Genomic DNA, 22,327 nt, shown 5'->3' on the forward strand with positions numbered 1-22,327 from the left:
GTGGTCTTTCATTGATCCCAGAGATTTCCAGCCTAATTGATTCTGTGATTCTGTGAACTGGATCTCTTCGGTGGTAGCCTCCTCTTGCCCATCGCATCAGCTGCGAGCAGCAGGTTGTTCTTCCCTCTTCTCACGCTGTCCGTGCCAGGCGGTGTCAGCCAGGGCATACGGCAGCACTAGCTGCCGGCGTCCAGCACCGAGGTTCAGGGGCTCTGTAGAGCCAGGAATACAGCCGGTGAGGTCCTTATCCGGGGGAGGGCTCGGGGGCCGCTCACCTGTGCGGGGCGGGGCTCGCTCACCTGGGCGGGTCGCGGCTCTGACTGACGGGCCGCGGTCCCGCCCCCGGGCACGGGCGGTGCCTCCGCTGCCAGCCAGGCGCCGGCGGGGCAGGCGGCGGGCGCGGAGCCGGGAGGGGCACCGGACGGTCGCGGGGCCGCCATGGAGCCCCCGAGAGACCAAGGTAGGGCGGGGGGCGGGCGCTGCTGCCGCGGCGCCCCCGCGGGTGGCGGTGCCTGGCGCTGCGTGCGGCGCGCACGGCGGTGGCTCTCGCAGCGGTGGCTCTCGCAGCCCTTCGCCGCTCGGCCCGGACCTGCCCTGCCCAGCCGGCCCGGGCGGATCTGGAGCCCGGGGCGGTGCGGAAGGGGCGACCCCGGCCTGGGCAGGGCTGCGCCGACCGTCGCCTCGGGAAATGCGGAACCGGGGGGCGGGCGCGGAGTACGGGGCGGCTGCCGGGCCCCCCCGCCACCCCCGGGCCGCGGGATGCACGGGCAGCGCATCCCGGCCTTCCCGCGGGGTGTGGGGGTGTGAGTAAAGTTTCTGCTTTCACCCTGGAGTAAAAGTAGAGCGCTTCCATTTTACGAGTGTGCAACTTTTGATTGACCAGCGCTGTTCACAGGGGTTGTTCCCACTTAATTCTCTCCATCCCGGGGTTGCTCTGCAGCTGGCAGCTCCATTTGGGCAGCTGCCCCTCGACCCCTGAGAGGTAGCAGGTCTGGCTCCTCTGTGGCTCTGTGGTTTGAGGAGGGCGATGGTGTGCATTTTGCCTGGGAAGACTGTTGTCCTAGCTGCCGTGGCTGAAACGTTCCTCCTAAAACTTAATGGTTTATTTAAAACAAAAACCCTTGGGACTACTTACCCAAGAGAGTAGTTGGTGCCTTGATGAAAGCTGACCTGAATGCAGGCAAACAGGATCTCTTGCCATGAAAGTTTCTTCCACAGAGGTATATTATGTTTGTCCTACTGGTCCATGGATCAGTTGGAGTCTTTTAAATGGTGTGGTACTGAGCTACACACCAGCTGCTTTCCACTAGGCGAAGTAAGGCAGGCTGGGGTCACTAAGCTACCTGCAGTAAGCTGTCAGGGCTGCTTGGCCCAGCTCAGTGTCTGAGCCCTTGGGCTGATTTCATTCCTGTTCAGAGTACTCGGGATGGCAGGAAGTGTTCACTTGTGGTGGCTGCGGTGTTGGAGACACGCGAGGTGCTGGGAATGTAACCCCTGACTCTGTGCAGTCGAGTTCTCTGCTCTGCCAGATGAGCTGAGGCAGGCACCAGCCTTGATTTGCTCTCGGTTAAGTGTTTCGAGGCTTGAGTAGTACACTTGTACAATTAGCAGTGACTTCTGAGTTTCTCTGTACATAGAGAAAAGGGCAAGTTATCTTTGCCCAAGCTGAAGATAATCTGGGGGGCGGCCGAACCTCCTCGGGCAGGTTCCTTCAACCATTCTGAAGTCCTTTGTCTATTGTCAATATATATTTAAAAAAAAAAAAAAGGAAAACAATCCCCAAAGCCTATTCATGGGGACTAACAAACAGAATTGATCAGCCAGAAAACAGCACAACTCTCAGTTTCATCAGAATTTTAATTCCAACTGCAGGAGCATTAAAACTGATTCAGTATTTGCCCAAAAGTTTTTTCTTTGCGTTTGAGCCCATTCTGTTAAAAGACAGCTGCAGGATCTTGAATGACTCCCGATGGGAAAGATCTTTTTGAAAAGCTTTGGTGACGGTGCTGACACTTTTTAGGGTCTTGTTTTGCTATTGAACTAATTTTTGTTATAAATGCTGCTTTGTACAAAGGGATGTTTATCAGAATAGTGTACCTAGTGTGATGTAACTGACTGCTGTGGAGCAAATGTGGTGCAACACCTTCTTCCTCTGCCTTTTTTTTGGAGTGATTATGCTGTTTTCTTTTCATGGTGAGGTGAAGACCTGCGGGTACAGTGGGAAAGTCTAGAACAGCCAATGCACTTGTGCCTGTTAGTTAATGGCTTCTAGTTCCCTGCCAGTTAGCCCTCAAAGACCACTTTCCCTGGCAAACTGGAGTGCTTGCATTGGAAATTGTGCTTAATGATAGATATTATTACTCACTAAAGCCACATACATGGTTAAAGTCCAGGCTGCCAGGTCCTGTCTCTGGGGCCTCCTCTAACCCGCAATTAATTTGTTTAAAAGTGCAAGTCACTCTGTTGTTATGATAACAGCTTTCTCAGCTAGTGAAAGTTAGGAGGTGGGAAGAAAATCTATGTTAATCTATGGTAAAACTGCAGCTAGACAAGGCTAACCACCCTTGTGTAGTACACGTTTAAGTCTTCCTTCTCTCTTGAGCACTCAGGTTTGGCAGCAGTCCTTAAACAGGTGTTACCAGCCTACCATCAGCAGCGTCGGAACCATCGAGCAACTTTTCACTTGAAGTGTCTGTTTTCAGCTAAGGGAAGTTCGGACTGGCTGAATGTCTGCACATGGTGCTCGGTGCATTCCATATGCTCTGGAAAGAGGACTGAAAGTACCCAGGGCCTCTTGTTCTGTGATTGCAAACACCAAAGCAGTAGTGTCAGCTCAAGCCAAATGGATATAATATTATGCTGAGATGAGGAGTCCCTTGTTCTGTTGCTTTTCATTAACTTGCCATGGACAAAAATCTGATCCACTGCATGGACTTAGTTGCCGAATTGACTAATAATTGTAGTTGTGCTTTCAAAAAGATTCTGCCTTACTCTCTACCCTGCCCTGTCGCCCCCAAAGAAAAAAAAAATCATAACAGTACCTGGTTTTGCTTGCAAAAAGAGTCTCTCTGTGGCTTGCTACTGTTACTGTTAGTGCTGGTACAGTTCACCGCCAGAAAAATAAGGATGAAGCTGCCCCTACAAGGGGACTGTGCCACTGAGCAATGCCACAAAGACAAGCAGCACGGCACAGTTATCTAGTAATGCTCCATCTCTGATGTTGTGTTCAGGGGTTCCTCTTATGCTTCAGCAGCTCTTCACTTGTGTAACCTGATGTCTTTCAAAATCTTCAGCCTTTGTGGTACTTAGAAGGAGTCTCAAAACACTACACGTGATTTCTTGAGCGACTATGTAAGCCTTTCTTCTCCTAGACCCTTGACTTGCAGTTCTCAGGCAGAATGGACTTGAATGTTCTTTTTTGTGCAGAAAGAACTTGTTGCTAGCAGTAGGACAAAATTTCCCCCACTGTCCTAATGGACAAAGCTGCACCTTTTCCTATTGCTTTATTAGTTTTCTAATCAGTAGGTACTTGCAATACTGTAGGTATGATTTTTTTTTTCCCTTAACGTGCAGTTGTGAAATCAAACACTTGTAAGTAAATATGAGTGGACTACTGTTTTTGGAACTGCAAAGGAAGAATGATCTGAGCATCTATTGCAGTGACTTGAAGATGGAAGAAAAAGGAAAAAATCTCAGAAGAGTTACATGAGCAGGTCCCTTGAACAGCAGCAAGTTTTCCTTTCTCTTGCATGAAAAACTGTTGGTGGGGGAAATCTCCTTGAGGCCCTTGAGGGCCCTGACTTGGTGGAGTGGCATTATGTGAGCTTTTCAATAGAGTTGCTGTCCTCCCCTCTCAGCCAGTGCATGAACGAGGTACTGAAATGCAGGGGGTCAGTGCCCTGTGTTGGAGGGACACTGGAGCCGCTGATGCACAACTGTTGGTGGGTGGGCAGCTGGAGGTTGGAGCAACGTCAGCTGTTCCTGCCTTCTCCAATGCTTGAGCATTGAAGGGTAACTTGAACTCTTCATTCACACTTGCACTCACTTCAGTAGAATATGGAGGAGGGGATCAGCCCAGCGCTACAGCTGTGGAAAGAATCTGTGTTGTGGTATGCACAGATCTTCTTTCCCAGTTCCGTGCAACCAGCTGGTCACATGCAGTCAAGACAATCCCTCACTCAGCCAGAGTAAGGTCTACTCTCAGACCTTTCAGTGTAAGGAAAGCTTAGCTAAGGATCTGTGTCCTTTGATCCTCCAGTGAGGCCAAGCTGTAACTGCTTAGGGCTTTTAAAATCACTATGACATGAAATTGATGCAAATCCTTTTGTTCCAGTTTTCTACACTTTGAAGCAGCCCATGGGTTCCCCTTTTTCCCACTGCAAATGCCCACTGGAAAAATGGGAGACCTTGTAGGCTCAGACTGACTTTGCTGACCTAAAATGAAGTGCTGCACCCTTGACTTTGACTTAAGAATGCACTGGCACAGGCTGAGCAAGTGCTGTGCTCTGCTAGATCTGAGTGCTTTGTGGGTAAAGTGGGAACAGCTGTTTTTCATGGCTGGTTTTTCTTGCCATATGTTAACACCTCTCCTGGCCTAGGCACGAGTGCTATTGAGCTGCTATTAGCTGTGCCTGGAGGCTGCAGAGTGCAGCCCCTTCCATCTGCAGGGGCTGTCAGCAACCACATACTGCTCTGCTCTGCCTTGGGAACATTATTCGTATTCATTTTCTTGCTCCTGTCTACCTTGTCTTTTTTTCCCCTTGTCTTCTACAGCTGCTAAATACAGCAGCCTTTGACTAACAGCCTCTGCTTTGTGAGCCAGATGTCCCTATAGTCCTGGGAGGAGCCAGGTGATGAGGGAAATGAGTGTTGGGGCTTCTGATGCTTTCTGCTCTGCACACCCCAAAAGCTGCTTTGGCTGCCCTGAATGTTGTAAAGGCTAGGGTGCTGGGTAGGCTTTGTCCTCTTCCTTCACAGAAAGGAGTCCTGGCAATTGTCATTGGCTGGGATCCCCACAGTTGTGAGGGAGAAGTCTTGGAAGTCTAGTCAAGGAACTAGATTTGCCATGTGAAATCAGTGAGCTGTTTGTGGATTGCTGATTCGTGAGGGTGCTGGACATTGCTGCAGGTAAGGAAGGATATTTGCTGTATCTCTTAAAAAAGTGATGTTTCTGTGGCAGCAGCAGGGAGTCATCTTGGAAGCCAATGTTGTCTTGACCAGCTTTCAAAAGAAAATAGCCCAAACTCCTCCCTTCTTAATTTAATAGAAAGAAGCAACAGTGTTTGTTGCTGAGCCCTGTGCAGCAGACATCTGATGGGTGTAGGGTTTTTCATACTTTTAAGAGAAACCTCCAGGTAGGATGATGATGACCCCACTGTTGCCTCTGGTGAAGTCTTTCTTATATGGGCACTTCTGATTTGAGATTTGCTCAAAGCTTTTGGAGGAAAGGAGGTATTTACCCTTGTTCTTCTAATATCCTGCAGTGAGTAAGCAGAAAAATGTCAAACAAAGGGTGACTGAAAACATTAAGCGAGATTAAACACTAAACCACTGTCACTCTGTATCAGCTTCAGTTTAAGACTCCAGAGGAACAGCTTTCTCTCAGAGGTAGTGTCTTCAAAATTCCTCATATTTGGATGTGTGTTAACCAGAGTGACTGGGAGCCTTCACTCAAAAACCTTGTAGGGCAGGCTTTCTACTGCAAGCCCTCTCTTTTGAAAAGGGCCGTAGTAACAGACCAGCTACCCAGAAGGTTCTAATCTGGATCTCTCCTGAGGGTTCAGTGTCACTCCTGTCATTTCCTCTTGCTTGTCTTCCTCCTTCTCCTCTGCCCCCAAGCAGAAAGGGGTGGATGGATGATGCTATCTAGAGAGAAACCAGAACTATTATTGTGGTGTGAATGTTGTCACTGAAAGAGGCAGCTTTCCTGTTTTGCAAGCTGACTTCTCTATTCCAGAGTATGAGAGCAGAGCAATAAGTGTCCTTGAGTGCTGACTGGCAGTGGAGTGGCACAGCAAATGCTGCCTTGGCTAATCCTGGAATGTTCCATTTTCTGGAGAACGGAGGTCTATAGGAGCATGCCGTGCCACATGTGGTTTGGAGTGACAGGCTTCTGAACTGCCCCTCTCCTGTAGCCTCTCAGCAGCACAACAAATGCCTGCTGTGCTTAAAAACTTCATAGGCAAAGAGGAAGCATGCTTTGTGTGTGTGTATAGAAAGAAAGCCAATAATTTATTGTTAATGTAATTGCCATTTTAACAATGTAATTCAAGAATTATAACTAGTTTAGATCCTACTACAGAAAGAGACTATTTATGCAGATGAAGTCTTGGTAATAATAAAGGTAACATATGCACTTAGTTTTTACACATATTCTTGGTGTTATTCTCATCCTTCCCCTGACTTCTGAGGTTGGTAGTGTCATTTTGGTGGTGACAGGGATATTACAGAAAGTTGCCCTCTGTGAATCCTTTGCTGGGAGGAATAGGATGGTGGTGGTTTCTTCCTCACTGTAGGATTCACTGGAATCCTTCTGTTGTGTTTGCTTTTTACACATTTGCTGTTTCTTTCATTGCTCTGCAAGCTCCACGTTACATTCAAATCTATTACATAAAATGCCTTTTAGATATGTTAGATATTATTGCTTTGTTCCCTTTATTACCTCTAAAATAGTTTTGTCCAATTGCAGATCTCTGTTGGCAAGTAATGAGTTTCTTACAGCTGTGGGATCTCTGCTGTCAACCCTGTGTCCCTTTACTTGTGCCATGCTTGTACTCTCTCCTCCCATGTCTCTGCTCTCTGACATATGCCAAGTAAAACAAAGCTGCAGGCAAATTAAGAAGTGTTGAGACAGTGCAAGCCTGACAAGCCTCTAGTCCTGAGGTCTTACGCAGTTCAAAGCTTAAGTCCTGTCACTAGTGGTAATGTCATACTGTGGAGTAACAAAGAAGCTGTTGAGCACCTGCAACTTGCTGGGGGCAGTGGATGAGGCTAGCAGAGGCAGAACAGCAGGTGTTTCTCCTGTTTTGCTTTCCCTTCTCTAGCAGCTAGAGAGAAGTGGAGTTTCATCAGAGCCCCCTAAGCCCAGGATCGAGATGAAAAGATGTGCTAAGGAAGGCAACCTGGGCTGGAGTTGGTGTTCTCAGTCAGATGCTTCTCCTGTCCCGTGGCTGGCAGCGATCTCAATTCATGAGAAGAACCTCAAAAAGTTTGAAAACAAACCTTTGTAAGTAATGCTTCTTAACTGCTCTTTAGCCTGGCCAAACTGCATGTTTCAGTTGTGAGCATTGGGAATGTTGCTCATGCCTGTTTTGCTTTGTTTACTTTTTTCTAAAGTACTTTAATTAAACTACTAGCAGGAGTGTCAAGATGAGCAATAAGTGATCCTACTGATCTCTCTGTCTTAGTGTGTTCTCAACCTAATCGTGTATCACATTGTGACATTAGAGTCTTGATTAATTGGATCAGGGTAGCAGAATTTAAAAGAAACCCCTCTGATGCTTCCACTTGAGGCATTCCACTTGAATGTCTGACATTCATTGATATACATTCAGTGATCTACAGCAGTCCAGTCTCTGGGAATACATGGATAATAATGGGCATCTGCAGCCGCTGATGGGAAGGGTGGCCTTTGAAGAAGGCAATTTCACTGAACTTACGTCTTCTAGTACCCAGTAGTCTCTGCAGAGTAGCTCAAGGTCCTGATATGTCCCCGTCTTTTCCTCACAGGCTCCAGGAATGGAGCTGTATGAGGACTTGCCTTGTCTTTAAAGAAGCTGTCCTGTAAGTAGGAACCAGTATTTCCAACTCAGAAGAAGGGTCAGGCATATAAAATGGGCACAGCTCACACTGGCTGAAGTGTGCCTTGCTCTCTAGTCACTGTAGAAGAGAAATCCCTTCAGCACAGCTCAGAAGTGTTTTGCCTACATCGGAGGAGTCTTGGCAAGCAGACCGAAGACAGAGCAGAAGCCCCCAAATTAATCACTGTTTTTAACCTACTGACTCTTCAGTGCACTTTGATTACTGTTGGCAGAGGTTGGATTTATGCTTGAGCACAGACAGGCCTCAGTCTGCATGAGCAGATCACAGGCTGTTGCACGCTGTTTCCATAGCACCACTCACATCTGTGCTAGGCAGTCCCTGAAGAGGCTTTCTGAGCAACTCACATGCATTCAGGCATGAGGAGCATTGAAAGTAGTACCAGCCTAGGCATGGGGTGGGAATGGAGCCTGATTTAAATATTGACTTTCCTGTGGCCAGATGTCACTGTCTCAGCAGAAGGAAAATGAACTGTTTTACTGCAATGTGCTTAGCTTGGAGCCGTGAGCTCTGAAAAGCACCATTCATTCTGTGTGTTTCATCTCCTCGACTTGCAGTGCTGTGCTCCAAAACTTTTTTATTTTTTGGCAGAGAATTTGTTCTTGAGTAAGACAACAGACCTGAAATGACTTCTTGTCTTTCTCTTCTCTCAAGACTGCTCTGGTGCCTGCCTGGCAGGTATTTGTTTTACCTTCTTGTACTCTGTGACAACCCTTTGTGTCTGCTGCCTGGGCAGACCCTTCAGGTGCTGTGTAGCTCTGCTATCCCAAGTAGGTGGTGTGTGGGCCCTTGAGCAAGGGATGAGTACACTCACTGTATTCAGAGCGTTGCCATGTGGTCCATCACCACCTCTGGAGACACTTGAAGGAGCAGGGAGCAGAAGTTCCTGCAGAGGATCCTAAAGAGAACTGTCTGTACATCTGAAGAAGGCCACAACCCCAGCTTGCCATTGTCTGGGTTTGTGCTGCTTCTTGTCAAGCATCCCTGATCTTCTTACTAAGCAAGATTGAGCACATCATGGATGGGTTCATCTCCCTAGTTCTCCCAGGTCTCAGGCCATGGCTGGATCCCTGCACAGTATCTTTCCCTACCAGCTCCTGCTGCAGGGTGTATGAGGACCTCAGCCCCAAGCTTGGGCTGGGGACACACATCCCAAACCCCGGTTAAGGATGTGTGTATGGAATCCTGTGCATTATAGAAGTTGTCATTTATATAGCTTAACTATTAAAAACTCTACTGCAGCTTCTAGCTGGCTGCTACTGTTATATTATTTAAATGCAGTAATTTGGAAGGAGGGGAAGACTTTGAAGCTTTACTGTTATTTTCTCCATTAAAGCAGTGCTTAACTGCAGTAGAGATGTGTTCTAGGCACCTCCTTTAAATCTCCTTATCTGAAGACTGATGAAGGAATAAGCAGTCACTGCTACCATTTAAATAACTGTTTATAGTAATCAGTCTTAAATGGTAGCCTTACCTGAAATACCTTTGCATTTCTTAATACACTTCTAGCAAATGCTGAGGTACACCTGTCTGTATTTTGTGAACTGCTATTTGAGTTTTGTATACTGATCTCGTTAGCACTTTACTCAGTGTAGCAGAACAAGTGTGGGCACTAAGCAGGTAGTAGTACACTTCTTTGGGAAAGTAAAATGCAGTGTCTGAATGGCTTTTTGAATAAGATCTTGATTTTTATATGCAAACAAACCTTGCTTTCCTGCTCTTCATGTTAATCTTTAAATACTTGGTCAGCTATGTTACTGATTTTTCTGGAGGAATCTCTGATTATTGTTGGGGGCAGAATTTGGTTTAGGACTGTGTTGTCTCCAGCAGTTAATTTTTTCCACAGAAATCACTCCAAGTGCATTCTTCCTTACTCAGTTCCAGCAACCAGTGCTGCTGTTCAATATAAACTTGTTAGGTTATGTTTCCTATCAAGGGAGGAAAAACCCAGAAGCTCACTAGGCATGTAACAACTGCCAGAGATGTGTAACAGCTGCCGCAGCGTGTGTCGAGGATTTGGCCAGTGTGTGCAGTGCTGCACTAGCCGCCTGCTGGTCCGGTTGGTTGGACAATACAGAGCACTTCTGTAAAGAAGAAGAAGAAGTTTCATGGTTTTGCTGGTTTATGTTTGGGAGTACTTGTTCAGTCATGGTTTTGAGGACTTGGTTTTAACAGCCCACCAGTCATGCTGGAAAGGTGGTTTGTTCTCCGAGAGCATGTCTGTAATGGTAAGTGAGCCTTCTGCCCAATGCACCCGTTGGGTGTGTTGCTTAAAACACCAGCTTCTGAACTGCAAGTTGGTCACTGTGTTAAATGTACAGTTTGTTCCTGTAAATTGTTCTGGGTCAGGGCAACCCCGGACTTTAATGCGGGCTGGGCAGTGAAGGGATTGAGAGCAGCCTTGCAGAGGAGGATTTGGGGGTGCTGGTGGATGAAAAACTGGACATAAGCCAACAGTGTGTGCTTTCAGCCCAGAAAGCCAGCTGCATCAAAAGAATCATGGCCAGCAGGCTGAGGGAGGTGATTCTGCTCCCCTTCCTCACTCTAATGAGACCCCACCTGGAGTAGCATGTCCTGCTCTGGGGTCCTCAGCAGAGAAAGGACTTGGACCTGTTAAATTGGATCTGGAGGAGGGCCACAAAGATGATTAGAGGGATGGAGCACCTCTCCTACAAGGAAAGGCTGAGAGAGTTGGGGTTGTTCAGCCGGGAGAAGAGAAGGCTCCATGGAGGCATTATTGTGGCCTTTCAGTACTTAAAAGGAACTTAAAAGAAAGATGGGAAACATTTTAGTAAAGCCTGTTGCAATAGGACAAGGGTTAATGGTTTTAAGCTAAAGGAGGGTATATTTGGACTAGATAAAAAGAAGAATTTTTTTACAGTGAGCGTGGTGAAACACTGGAACAGGTTGCCCAGAGAGGTGGTGGATGCCTGATTCCTGGAAACAAACATTGGAGGTTTTAGATGGTCCGCTGGATGTTTGGAAGGTCCAGTGGAAACATTGGATGAGGCTCTGAGCAACCTGATCTAACTGAAGATGTCCCTTGGAGGGGGAACTGGAACTAGATGACCTTTAAAGCTCCCTTCCAACCCCAGCCATTCTATGGTAAATTACAGATACTGAGCAAATCTTTAATTGGGAAACTTACACCACCCTTAAAGGGTATTTGGGGCATCCTGCTTTGCTACCTTTGTGTGTGAATTGCAGATGAACATGAATGCTATGGTTGATGAGCAGCTGTGAGCAGGGAGAATTAGTTTCTGCATATTTCTAAACAGCAGCAAGAGAAACCTGTTGGAGTTGATGCTTTGAAACTGAATGGTTTCGATTGGCTTCCATGCCTGTCACTGTGCAGGCTTTTTGGCATGAAAGATTTTTGAAGATTGTATAAGAGGGAAAATAACTTGAGTGTCAGTGGAATCAGCAGTGTGACCTGTTGAGTACTTCCTGCAGTGGTGAGGGAGTGTTTTTGGGATAGATGGCAGAAGGGAGAGCTTTATTGGAATAAATTTACAGTCCTCTTTAATTCTGTTTTAACACACTGGTATGTGAAGTCTTTAATATGGTTGTTTCTTATTTACAATTCAAGAGCAAACTTCACTTGGGTGAATCCCAGAAACATACTTCCATCCCATCCTCAATGAAGAGTACTTTCCTATCCAAGAAGCATCTTTTGAAAAAGTGAAAATGTGGCATGGGAAGAGGGATACAAAAGTCAAAGGAAGACCTGTGTGTGTTGTCAAGATTTGCTAAGAAGACTTTTTAAGCTTTTTGGAAAGGAAAACTGATAAACTGCGGATAGAACAAGTGTCAAGTAAAGTGACAAAACTTCTCTAATCTGCCTGTTCCAAGGTAATGTTACTGGAGAGGTCTTGTTTCCCTTTCCTGCAAGGTGGTGCCAGCAGCATTTCTGTGGGGTGTGGTGGCTTTTTGTTTGTAATGCCATATCACAGCTCCCTAGTAAAGGTCACACTTGGGGATTGACAGCAGTATGCAAGGCAGTGCTTGGACTTTCCCCTCTTCAGTATCCTGATCCAGTTTTTACTAGAATGAAAAATTGTGAATTACATTATTAAAAACTGTTTAATCTCTGAATTATTCTGAGTGTTTTTTTGTGCTGGTGGCTGAGCTATGATGTGCCAAACCTGATGTAACAATAACCTGGGTATCAGCTATAGCAGTCCTTAAGCATAAAGTTTGAAAAGTCTGCCAGGTAAATCCGTTACACAGAACAGATCTGTTAAACTCACACTAGAGCATGACCTGTGCTCAGAATGGCCATGAATATATGTATTGACAATTACAGTTGTGAAATGGGCAGTGTGGATTAGTTTGTGCAATAGGGAATGATGCTAAACTTGGAATTCACTTAGCAGTGTAAAGCTTTATTTTTGGAATTTGTTCATTTCCAGGTCAAATACTGGGAGGAGGCAACTTGTAAAACAGTGCAGTTCTGGACCAGCTGCTCACTAAAATCAGTGGAGGCCTGCTTTCTTTACAAAAAAAACCCCCAAACTATGAACCGCAGCAAAAAATCTCTCAAACCATACCCACACAAAACTGAACAAACAAACAAAAAAACCAACAACCCCTCCCCCTTCCCTTCTTTCCTCCCTCACCTGCTTTTAGAGATGAAGTTCAATTTCCTTTGAGAGATATCCTTCAAACTTTGGTCCTTCAGACGCACTTCACTTTTCCACCCCCCTGCAGTTTCCATCATGTCAACTGTACCAGAACCAGGAAAAATATCTGCCTGACTTTATGTTCATCGAGATGGGTATTTCCAGTTTTGTCCACTCTCATATACTTCACTAAAATGAATGGTTTAGCTTGTTCTACTTTGCTGTGAAATATAAATGATGAGCGTGGAAATCAGCTTATCCAAGCATGCTGATATTTCGGAAAACTTTACTTTGTGTGGAATGGACTGAGACACAACTAGATTGTGCAAAAATATATGAATACTGCTTCAAAATCTTGATAGATCAGTACTTGTATGATCTGAACCTGTGTAGGTTGTAAAAAAGAAAATATAGGTTGCCTGTAATGTCACACAGAGGCAAAAAGTGACATCTCATGTCCAAAGTCTGATCTGATAGAAGGGGGTATGCTCCAGTCTTCTAGGACCTGGAAATCCTTGAAAGCTTTATGTCTTTGTGTGTAATCATCTGTGGACAAACTTTCTTGACCTTTTTCTTTGCCTTCCTTAGCTGTTGGAGTGATTAGTTTTATGAGTTTTATGACTGTTGATTTATGTGACAGCAGTATCTCTTTAGGATAACAGTTTCATTTAATTTACTGTCCTAGTCTGACTTGGAGTAGGGGCAAATGTCTCTTAACAGGATTTACTCAGCTCAGGCAGCATTAAAAGTGAGTCAAGGACATATCAATCGGATAAAATCTCAGAGTACGTAATATAATGGCAACTTCAGTGGTCATAATACTCTAAAGGTAGATGCATTATCTCCATTATATTAGGAAAAAAAGCTAGTCAGTGCAGTTGGTTTGTTAGTGAATTGCTGCTGGTCGTTGCATGAGAAGTTGCAGGATTCTCCCTCTCATCTCTTAAATGGGATTAAGAGCAGTGCAGCCATATTCAAGCCCACATCCTGAGTTTGTCCAATTTGCAGCCCTGGCAGAATGTGGTCCAAGGCCCCTTAACTAGTGACAGCCGTTGCTCCCAATCTGTTTGGAAGCGCTGCAGGAATTGGTACTGCCTAGCTGGGTGTGCCATGTAGCATTATGGGCAAACAGCAGCCAAACTCTGTCTGGAATGGGACACTTCAACACTACACAGTTGTGTACACTTCAAGTACGACACAGTTGTACTACTATAAGGTGACTGGTAAAATGCTGGACTGTGAAGGAATAGGTGATGTATCTTGTTTGGTGCTGCAGAGGAAACAACACAACTTACTCTGGGTTTTCAAGTGAGAGATACCCAGTGATAATGAACTGATGCACGAGTGTTTTATACTAGCAATCTGGTGCTGTGTCATTAGCACTCCTTTGTTAGGTTTTATTTTCTTAAGTTTAGGAGTGCTCACCAAAACTCTGCAGTAAGAGAAATGTAGATGAATAATAATGGCTTGTCTTCATTATGAGCTTATCTGCTTGGCTAAGCAGTGTAACTGGCTCAAGGTCTATTGTCTGCTTTTACATACCTCATGGACAGGCTGTTTCTCCAAAGGCTTTGTGGCAAAAACCATTACTAGTCTAAAGGTGTGATTTGACTGGAGGAAGAGAGATCAGGAGCATGTTCTTATGACCTGAGAGATTTCTGGGGCGTATATGACTGCATATTTATTGTACTAGTGCACTTCTACTGATGAGAAAGCGGAGTTTTATGGTTTCACAGACGTTTCACACTATACTCTCAGATAAGCCAAGAGCAAAAATGTTAATAGGATTTCTACACAGCTTGCTTGCAGCTTGCAGTTGCTTGTGTTTGAGAAATTATACTCTGTGTTATGCAATTACACCTGTTTGACAGCACCAGTCTAAATCTTAAACTTAGTTAGTCAAGGCCTGATAAGGGAAAATAATATCAACCTGTTGGTTGCCATCATTCTTAGGCAAAAAGCTCATCTTTGTCATGGGTAGTTGAATCAGGTGCCAGGCTACAGCAGGAGTGCAGCTTAATCATGCAACCAATAACTTGTGTGTGGAAACTCTGGAAAAAAATGGATATTTTTACAGCTTTGCAGTTTTCAAGAACATGATGTGACTGCAAGAAGCCGTAAGACTTGAGAAATTAGAAAAGTTTGTGCTTCTAGGGAGGGACCACTTAAAAGTAACTGGTGTCTCAGGAACTTGAGCATAGCCACCTCTGTTGGCAGCAGTGTGTGCAATAAGCGCCACATTCAGCTGTAAGTTTTCAAACAAATTTCCACATTGTAATATGCATTTATTGGAAGGGCATAATTCTTGTCCAAATTGCAATAAATTTAAAGTTGGGTTTGAGGACAAAAAGTGTAGGTTAGAAGCTTGGGATCATCTTCACTTTGATAACTTACTTGAAATGGCTCCAGGCTAGTATCAAGTACCTTGACTTCTGATATATTGTTTGGATGTGTTTAAACCATTTGATGCTGTGAGCCTGGAGAAGGGCAGGGTAGTCCAATGAGGGGATTAGGCAGGAAGAAAACAAGATGTCCAAATAACTTGGCAAAAGGTTGGTTGTCAAGCTTCTGTGTGAAGGCTGCTGCTGAGCAGTGTGACACACGGGGTGTGTGTGTAACAACAGAAGGCAAAATGATGCTTCAATTAACACCCACCAAGTCTGCAGTTAGGTTGCCATGGGTGAAAGTATCTGAACACTGCCTACGTTTAGAAAATTGGTTGGAATCTAATGAGAATGCAGGCAGCTAGCAGTTTCCTTCATTATGTTAGGGAAATTTGAAGTGGAATTATGTCAACAGGAGAAGGCTGGTTTGACAAGATGGACTTCTCATACTCTCTTGTTTTTGTGAATTAGCAGTGCTTTTAAAAGATGTCACTCCTGTTGGTGTTATGTGTTCATCCTTTGTGGAAGCCCACCTGGAGGTTACTATGCTCTGACTACTTTGGGGTGACTTGTGTGACTGTGCTAAAAATTACTGTGCCTGAGCACAGAAGTGCCTCTCCCAGTGCTTTTCAAGGGTCAGCTGACATCTCTAGATGAACTGACACGTGTTTGGAAGCTTTTGTGTCAATTTTTTTCTGGACTGAGGAGTTTTGCTAGGAGAATCTGAGAGCAAGCACTAGGGAAAGTTGCTGGAGGAATAAAGGAAATGCACTGGAGTGGATGAAGAATAAATTGAGGAGTCTGAGAAGGGAATTCAAAGACTTAACTTGATCCTAGTTTCCTTGGGCTCTGTTTAATTGATACAGGGTAAGAGGAGGAGAGGCTTCTGCTGTAATGCAGCTTTAGCATACTGGCACTGATAGCTAATTTGCCTACTTCAAGTTTTTCTTTGTATACAAGTGTCAACTCTTCCTGCTGCAGAGGCATACATTCACTTTCCTCCTGGGGAAAGGGGGCCAGGGGGGAGTGGTATGCTTTCGTATTTGCTAAGAGCTTCTTCTGTGTCTGGAATCAAATGTCAGGCCCAGGAAGTTGCTTGCTCATTCATTTTGTGAGCAAAATGTGACTCTGTCCCTTTTATGCAAATGGTAGACTTCTTTCCCCTGCCAGAATCTAAGAACCTTTTTCTTGCAGACTCCTAAGTGAAATCAAAATAGTCTCTACTGCAGCAAATGCTTCTGCTTTGCTTGTCTGCTGTCATAATACTCCCATATGCTGGGGAGATGTGTGGAAGTGCAAAGTCTCTCTGTTCATACTCAGTTTAGAAAGCGTGGGAGAAAATGGAACTTTATTCTGTTGACAGGGAGGTATTTGCGAATCCACTTCACAGGGTTAAGGGCTGGCCACAGACCTCCCCTGAGACAGGGTGCCAGAACCCCTTGTGTTCCTGACGAGGTGAGGTCCTTGGAGTGTCTGGGTGAGCAGCCTGTGACTTTGTACACCCATTGTGTTAATAACAGAATGGTTGTGGTGGGAAGGGACTTCCATAGGCCATCTGGTTCAACCCCTCTGCTCAAGCAGGGCCACTTGGAGCTGGTTCCCCAGGACCATACCATAGAATGGTTTGGGTTGGAAGGGACCTTAAAGCTCAACCAGTTCCAACCCATTCAGCTATGGGCAGGAATGCCACCCACTAGATCATGGTGCTCAGGCCCCATCCAACCTGGGATGGGATGTCCACCACTTCTATTCCAGTGCCTCACTGCCCTCACAGTAAAGAATTTCTTACTAATGTCTAATCTAAATTTCTCCTCTTCTAGTTTGAAACTGTTCCTTCTTGTCCTATCACTCTCTACCTGTGAAAAAAGTTGCTTTTTGTCCTTAAGTCCTCTTTAGGTACTGGAAGGCTGCAATGAGGTCTCCCCAGAGCCTTTTTTTCTCCAGGCAACCTCATCTCTCTCAGCCTGCCTTCACAGGAGAGTTGTTCCAGCCCTCTGATCATCTTTGCGGCCCTCCTCTGGACCTGCTCTAGCAGATCAATATCTTTCTTTGCTGAGGATCCCAGAACTGGATGCAATGCTCCAGGTGGGGTCTCACGAGGGCAGAGTAGAGGCAGAGAACACTGCACACTGGTGGCTCATGTCCAGCCTCTCGTCCACCAGTGTTCCCCAAGCTCTTCTCTGCAGGCCTGCTCTCAATGACTGGTTCTCACAATCTGTACTCATGTCTGGGATTGCCCTGACCCAAGTGCAGTACCTTGCATTTGGACTTGTTGAACTTCATGAGGTTCTTGTGGACCACTTCTCAAGTTTGTCCAGGTCCCTCTGGATGGCATCCCTTCCTTCTGTTGTTTCAACCGCACCACTCAGCTTCATGGCATCTGCAGACTTGCTGAGGGACACTTGATCCCGCTGTGTGTGTCACTGATAAAGATATTAAAGAGCACCGGTCTTTAATATCCGTGTCCATGGACCATGTCCACGTGGCTTTTGAGTATCTCCAAGGATAGATTTTGTGAAGTACTCAACCTAGGCCCTATTGCTTGCATCAAATTGTCCTCTTCTTGGTTGCTTCTGTACTTCTGCCCTTGATAGTAAACGATGCAATTTCTGTGCTACACCAAATCCAGGCACAATCTTTGTAATTACATAGTGGGAGCTGCTGTCTACCACAAGACTGTTTGCTGGTATTAAGCTACTGCTAAGGCTACAGATGGTGCTTGTCTTGGTGGTTATCCTTTTAGATATCATACTGTGTGATTCAGCTTAATGTGTAATCAAACCTTCTTTGTTCTTAAAATCTCAGTATCATTTTCATGGTGGGTCCTGATACTGTGGAGTGGGGACAGTGGACTTTTCTGGAGCTGTTTTTCAGAAATGGAAACTCTGGGGTGCTGTGTTAAAAGTGGGAAGTTTGCTTTAAGAGTGCAGAAGAGCAGACTTGTCTTCTGAGGGAGGCTGGGAGTTGCTCCAATCTGACTCACTCAAGTAAAGATTTAATGAGATTGCAAGGTTACATACTAAAACTTTGAAACGATCCCCTTCTGCACTACAGCCGTTTCTTCCTAATGTTTTCCAAGGGTTGTCTAACTGCAGCTTAGCACTATTTCTTCAGCATTTTTGACAGGTTTAGTCTCTTACCAGGGATCGGAGTCTCTAGAGAATGGCAGCATAACTGGATAAGCGGCTAAAGAAAAACAATTGAATACATTCCTCTAAAATCTACTTGACAGTGTTTTGACTCTGTTAATCTCACTTGGAAATGTTCCTCTGTATTTACAGAGTTTGGTCTGACTTCTCCAAAGTCGATGCAGTTCCTTACCTGATCACTGGTTCTGGGGTGCTGGCTGCTGTGTGCTTTGGCCTGGACCCTCTCCAGGCTGGAAAGCTTTTCACCTATTACTGCTGGAGCTGACACACGTGATTGGTTTGACCACTGTTTGAGACAAAACTTTGTCGTAAATCAGGGACTTCTGCCTAACAAAAATCTTACAAGTGCTGGAACACTTATAAGGTAATAGAGAATGAATACAGAGAATTTTATCTGATATGAATGGGTTAAGAGTCTTACTGTAGTATCAGCTTGTCTAATGGCAAAATATGCTGAAGTGTGGATCTACTCCCTCACAAGATTTCAGGAAATTAGTCTGAGTTTATAATTGGATTGAGAGGAGGAGAGAACTGCTGTCTTTGTAAGACGTGTCAGCTCTCTGAAATACTGTGTACTGAGACTTTGGTTTAAGAAAAGAGCAATACTAGCAATCCCATGATCCTTACCTGTAATTTTCAGAAGCATTTGTGTTGCTGGGAGAAACGTTTTGGGAGAATACTGATCATTATAAGAGGTGGTGGTTGTTGGTGATGGGTTTTTTGCTTGGGTTTTTGTTTGTTTGTTTGTTTGTTTTAATAAGAGTAAGTGAAGGCAGCATTCAGGCTTAACAAAATGCTGGAGAAGATATTTCTGTACAAAGAAGCATACTGGACAATGCAGTTGCATCAGGGAGAGCTTGTCCAGAGAAAGCATGTGGTGGGAGTCTGAAGTAATGAGATTGATATCGTGGTGTTGAGTTGGATTCTGCAAGCCATATTCTGCTGGCCATTACTAACAGGGCTGCAGAAGCCTGGGCTCATACTGTTCAGGAATTGCTGTAGCTGTGCACCTGCATTCATGTTGTGCTCTCTGGGGGCTGAAAGAGGTGTCTGCTGTTAAAGGGAGGGGAGAGAGCACAATGTGAAAATGGGAACATTAATGTATGAATTTCAGGCTTGCTTAGTGTTTGTGCTTCTGTCCTATTGCTTCATGGCATCTTTCTCTCTTAATGCAGTTTTAAGGCCTTGGATCAGGTGCTGAAAGGGTTTACTTATCTGTAAACTGGTAAGACTTAGAAGATCAAATTGATGCTACAGAACCTAGATTGGCTTAAGATGCTTAAGTAGCTTTATGGCTCTTAAAATGGCTTATGCCTTATAAAACTCAGAGTGGGGAGAGGAGCCTGACTGTTGCTGCCTGATTGGGATCTACCTGTAAAACCTGGGGCTGGTGGAAGACCTGGCTGGAAGTATTTGCCCCAGCCACAGTTACTGGAAGGTCAGTCTTGCCTCTTATTAATCTGCAGGAAATGAAATTCAAACCAACTACAGGCTGAGCAGGCAGTTCAATCTTAACAGTCAATCTTGAAAGAAGAGATTAAATCTTTTTGTTATGCCCTCCAAACAGCAAGCACTTCTTTCACCTTTCCCCCCTCTTTGTCAACAAACTCTTCCCCTCATCTTCCCCCATCCTCTTTTGCTGATTTAAGTGCTGGAGTCATGATAGCCTTGCCAAAAGTGTGGACTCTGGGGCACAAGTTTGGCATCTCCATGCATAAACAGGACACAAACGAAGGATGTTTGAGATGGGAACGATGTGGCTACGTAACAGCAGAACTCAGATTAGGTACAGACCTTGTGGATTGGTTATTCAGGTAGTTATTTGTCCAAAGTATTGTTTGAATCATGTCCTAGGGTAGCCTCTGCACTTCTCCAATCCTGAGGCATTAGTGGCAGCCTTTCTATTTTGAATTTCAGTCTTTGTATGAAACGCTACTGAAAACATAGCTCAGTTTCTTCAAACCACAGAGATTGTATTCAGTCATACTTGAGCAGGGTTTTGTTTCTCTAGGGAAAGAGGGATATAACTTCTTCATGTATGAACAAACTATTGTTCTGCTAGACCTAAATGTGGGAAAAATAGCTTCTCTGCAAGGATACCATAACATCCCTGCTTAATAACCATTACGGTAGAAGTGCTTTAATACTATATTGCTGTGCTTAAACTGTTGCTGGAGTCTTGAGCTCGGGTGGAAACTGCACATTGGGGTAGCAAGTGATATCTGAAGGAAGAAAAATGTCTCAGACTAGGCAGGCAAATATCTGGTGGAAAGTGTTTGCTCAAACTTAGCAGCTTTCCAGTTCCCTCCCTTATGATTCATGAGTTGCACAATCTGTGCTGACTGTTGGTGCTAAATAGTTACCTGGGAAGGCTTTAAGCACACTCTCTAACCTTAACAGAGGAGATTACAACATGATTAATGGTAGGAATTGTGATGGTAATGCTTTGCTGAGGCTTGGTGAGCCTTCCTGAGCCACTTTGTGACATTCAGTTGAACTTGTCAGTAATTGGTTCAAGCATCCTTGACAGAAGGTATCTACCTTCATGCCAGTCTGTCAAACACCAATGGCATAGATGGCTTAAGTACTAACCTCTTAGTTATCCTGAGACATTAAGGGCAAACGAGTGCTTGTTCTGGAACAAAAAAATCTTCAGTTTTAATCTGTTGCATAGTAAGCAAAACCCCACTGCTACTTTTCTTTGGAGCAGGTGTGTCCTTAGGCTTCAGGATTTTTTCGGGTAGTGGCTTACAGCTGGTACCTGCAGTAACAACCAAGGTACGCAGTAAAACTGAATTTCCAGTGCAGGGCCAAAGAACAAAGATACTTGAGCAGGCACAGTAACTACTCTAAGCCATGTAACAGAAGTCTAAACTTAAGTTTCAGCTCTAAAATGTGTGTCTTGCCCAGGGTAGGCAGGGTCCACCTCCAGCCAGCTGCATGTGCTCTGAATTACTGTGAAGAGGAGGAAGCCCATCCAGCACGATATTTTGGTCATGGGAGGACCATTTAGAAAGGCCTCATAACAAGGCAGTTTTCATAGTTTAGAGAAATCTTCATTCCTGTCATTGCCTAGCTATATTCAACCTGTTGAGAGCTGCTAAACTGGTCAAAAAGCTTCACACAGCAGAGCAAAACCTTGCTTTCTTTTTCCTTGTGGCTGCTGTTTGTCATCCCCATTCCGCTTTGTTTCCTTGGGCCATCACTTTAATTTAGAAAGTTCCTCAGAGATTCATTCCTCCTCCAAATGCACCACACTAACAGCTATCAGGGCTTATCTACATCAGAGTGAAGGCCGTCAGACTTCCCGAAGTGATGAGGAAGAAGCTTGTTCAGTGAGACAGCTTCTTTCATCACGAGGTAGGATTTGTAGCTGAGGAAGTGAGGAGCAACACTCCCGTTAACTTCTACAGGTAAGAGAGCAGGAGGCTGACGTGTTTAGGTGATGTGTTTGGGATGTGCTGTAGCAACCCATCTGTGTGGCCACTATAAACAAGATTAGTCTGAGCAAAGGTGGTAAGTAGAAGTTAGAAGTGCTTTCATGGTCCCTCTTTTGGCAATGATCTTAGGACAGTAATATTTCTAAAAACTAGAGATTGTCTTGGCTGACTTCTGGGCTTGTGCTCAGGTAAGTCAGGGCAAAAGCAGAAGTCAGTCTCTCATGTGGAGGCTCAGATTTGTAGTTCAGCAAATCTTCCCTGTAAGCCAAATGTACATTCCAGCAGTGGGCCACATCCTGTGCATGTCTCTTTGACTACACTGAAGATGTATTGGAAAATTTGGCCCATCCACACTTCTGTCTGTAGAGGGGGCAGGCCTGGCCAGGTCAGTGGTCTGGGACTGGCAATCCAGATGTCTCTATAGGGACATGAAAATAACTTTTGCACAATAAAGATGCAGTACCAGATTTTTTTGAATGGATGGTAAGGGGTAAAGCTGAGTGCAGGGAATTTCCTGAAAAAGATAAGAATGTAAGTGTTGGTTCCAGTAAATGCCCTTGGCCAGGAAATGGTATTCTTGATTGTTAGCAGGGATCAACAGATCTTCATAAGGGGTTTTTTCCCTATAGTAGCTACTTGCAATTGTAACCTGCTAGCATTGACTGGTGTTACACTGAAGGATTCTCTAAGGTTGGGGAAAAAGTCCTAGGGGGTAGGCTCACCTTCTCTCTCTCTTTCTGTGTCGGGAGAGTGAAGGTAGAAACACACAGCTCTTTGTGTGCCATGTCTGATAAACTTGTCATTTTGCCTAATCCAGTTAGTACAACTACTGCCTGAGCTTTTTGGATAGAAGGCAGTCCTTGACTGTTGAGTCACACGAGGGAAAGCTGCAAAGCAGAATCGGTAGCTATTCA

At 45.0% G+C, this 22,327-nt stretch overlaps 1 protein-coding gene across 3 annotated transcripts in view; it reads left to right on the forward strand.

The window, feature by feature from the left end:
* Positions 1-334: 334 nt before the first annotated feature.
* Positions 335-22,327, forward strand: part of TPD52 (tumor protein D52) — a 119,094-nt gene continuing 97,101 nt past the window's right edge. For 2 of the 3 annotated variants that reach the window (XM_064650156.1, XM_064650179.1), the window contains exon 1: positions 335-460. In XM_064650156.1, the coding sequence (XP_064506226.1) occupies positions 439-460 (22 nt within the window). In that variant the 5' untranslated portion in view covers positions 335-438. Of the gene's footprint in view, positions 461-7,043; positions 7,226-22,327 lie in introns of all 3 variants that reach the window. The other variant, XM_064650145.1, reaches the window with a different exon arrangement.

Source organism: Pseudopipra pipra, chromosome 1 (assembly GCF_036250125.1).
Source record: "Pseudopipra pipra isolate bDixPip1 chromosome 1, bDixPip1.hap1, whole genome shotgun sequence".
In the NCBI taxonomy this organism is placed as follows: domain Eukaryota; kingdom Metazoa; phylum Chordata; class Aves; order Passeriformes; family Pipridae; genus Pseudopipra; species Pseudopipra pipra.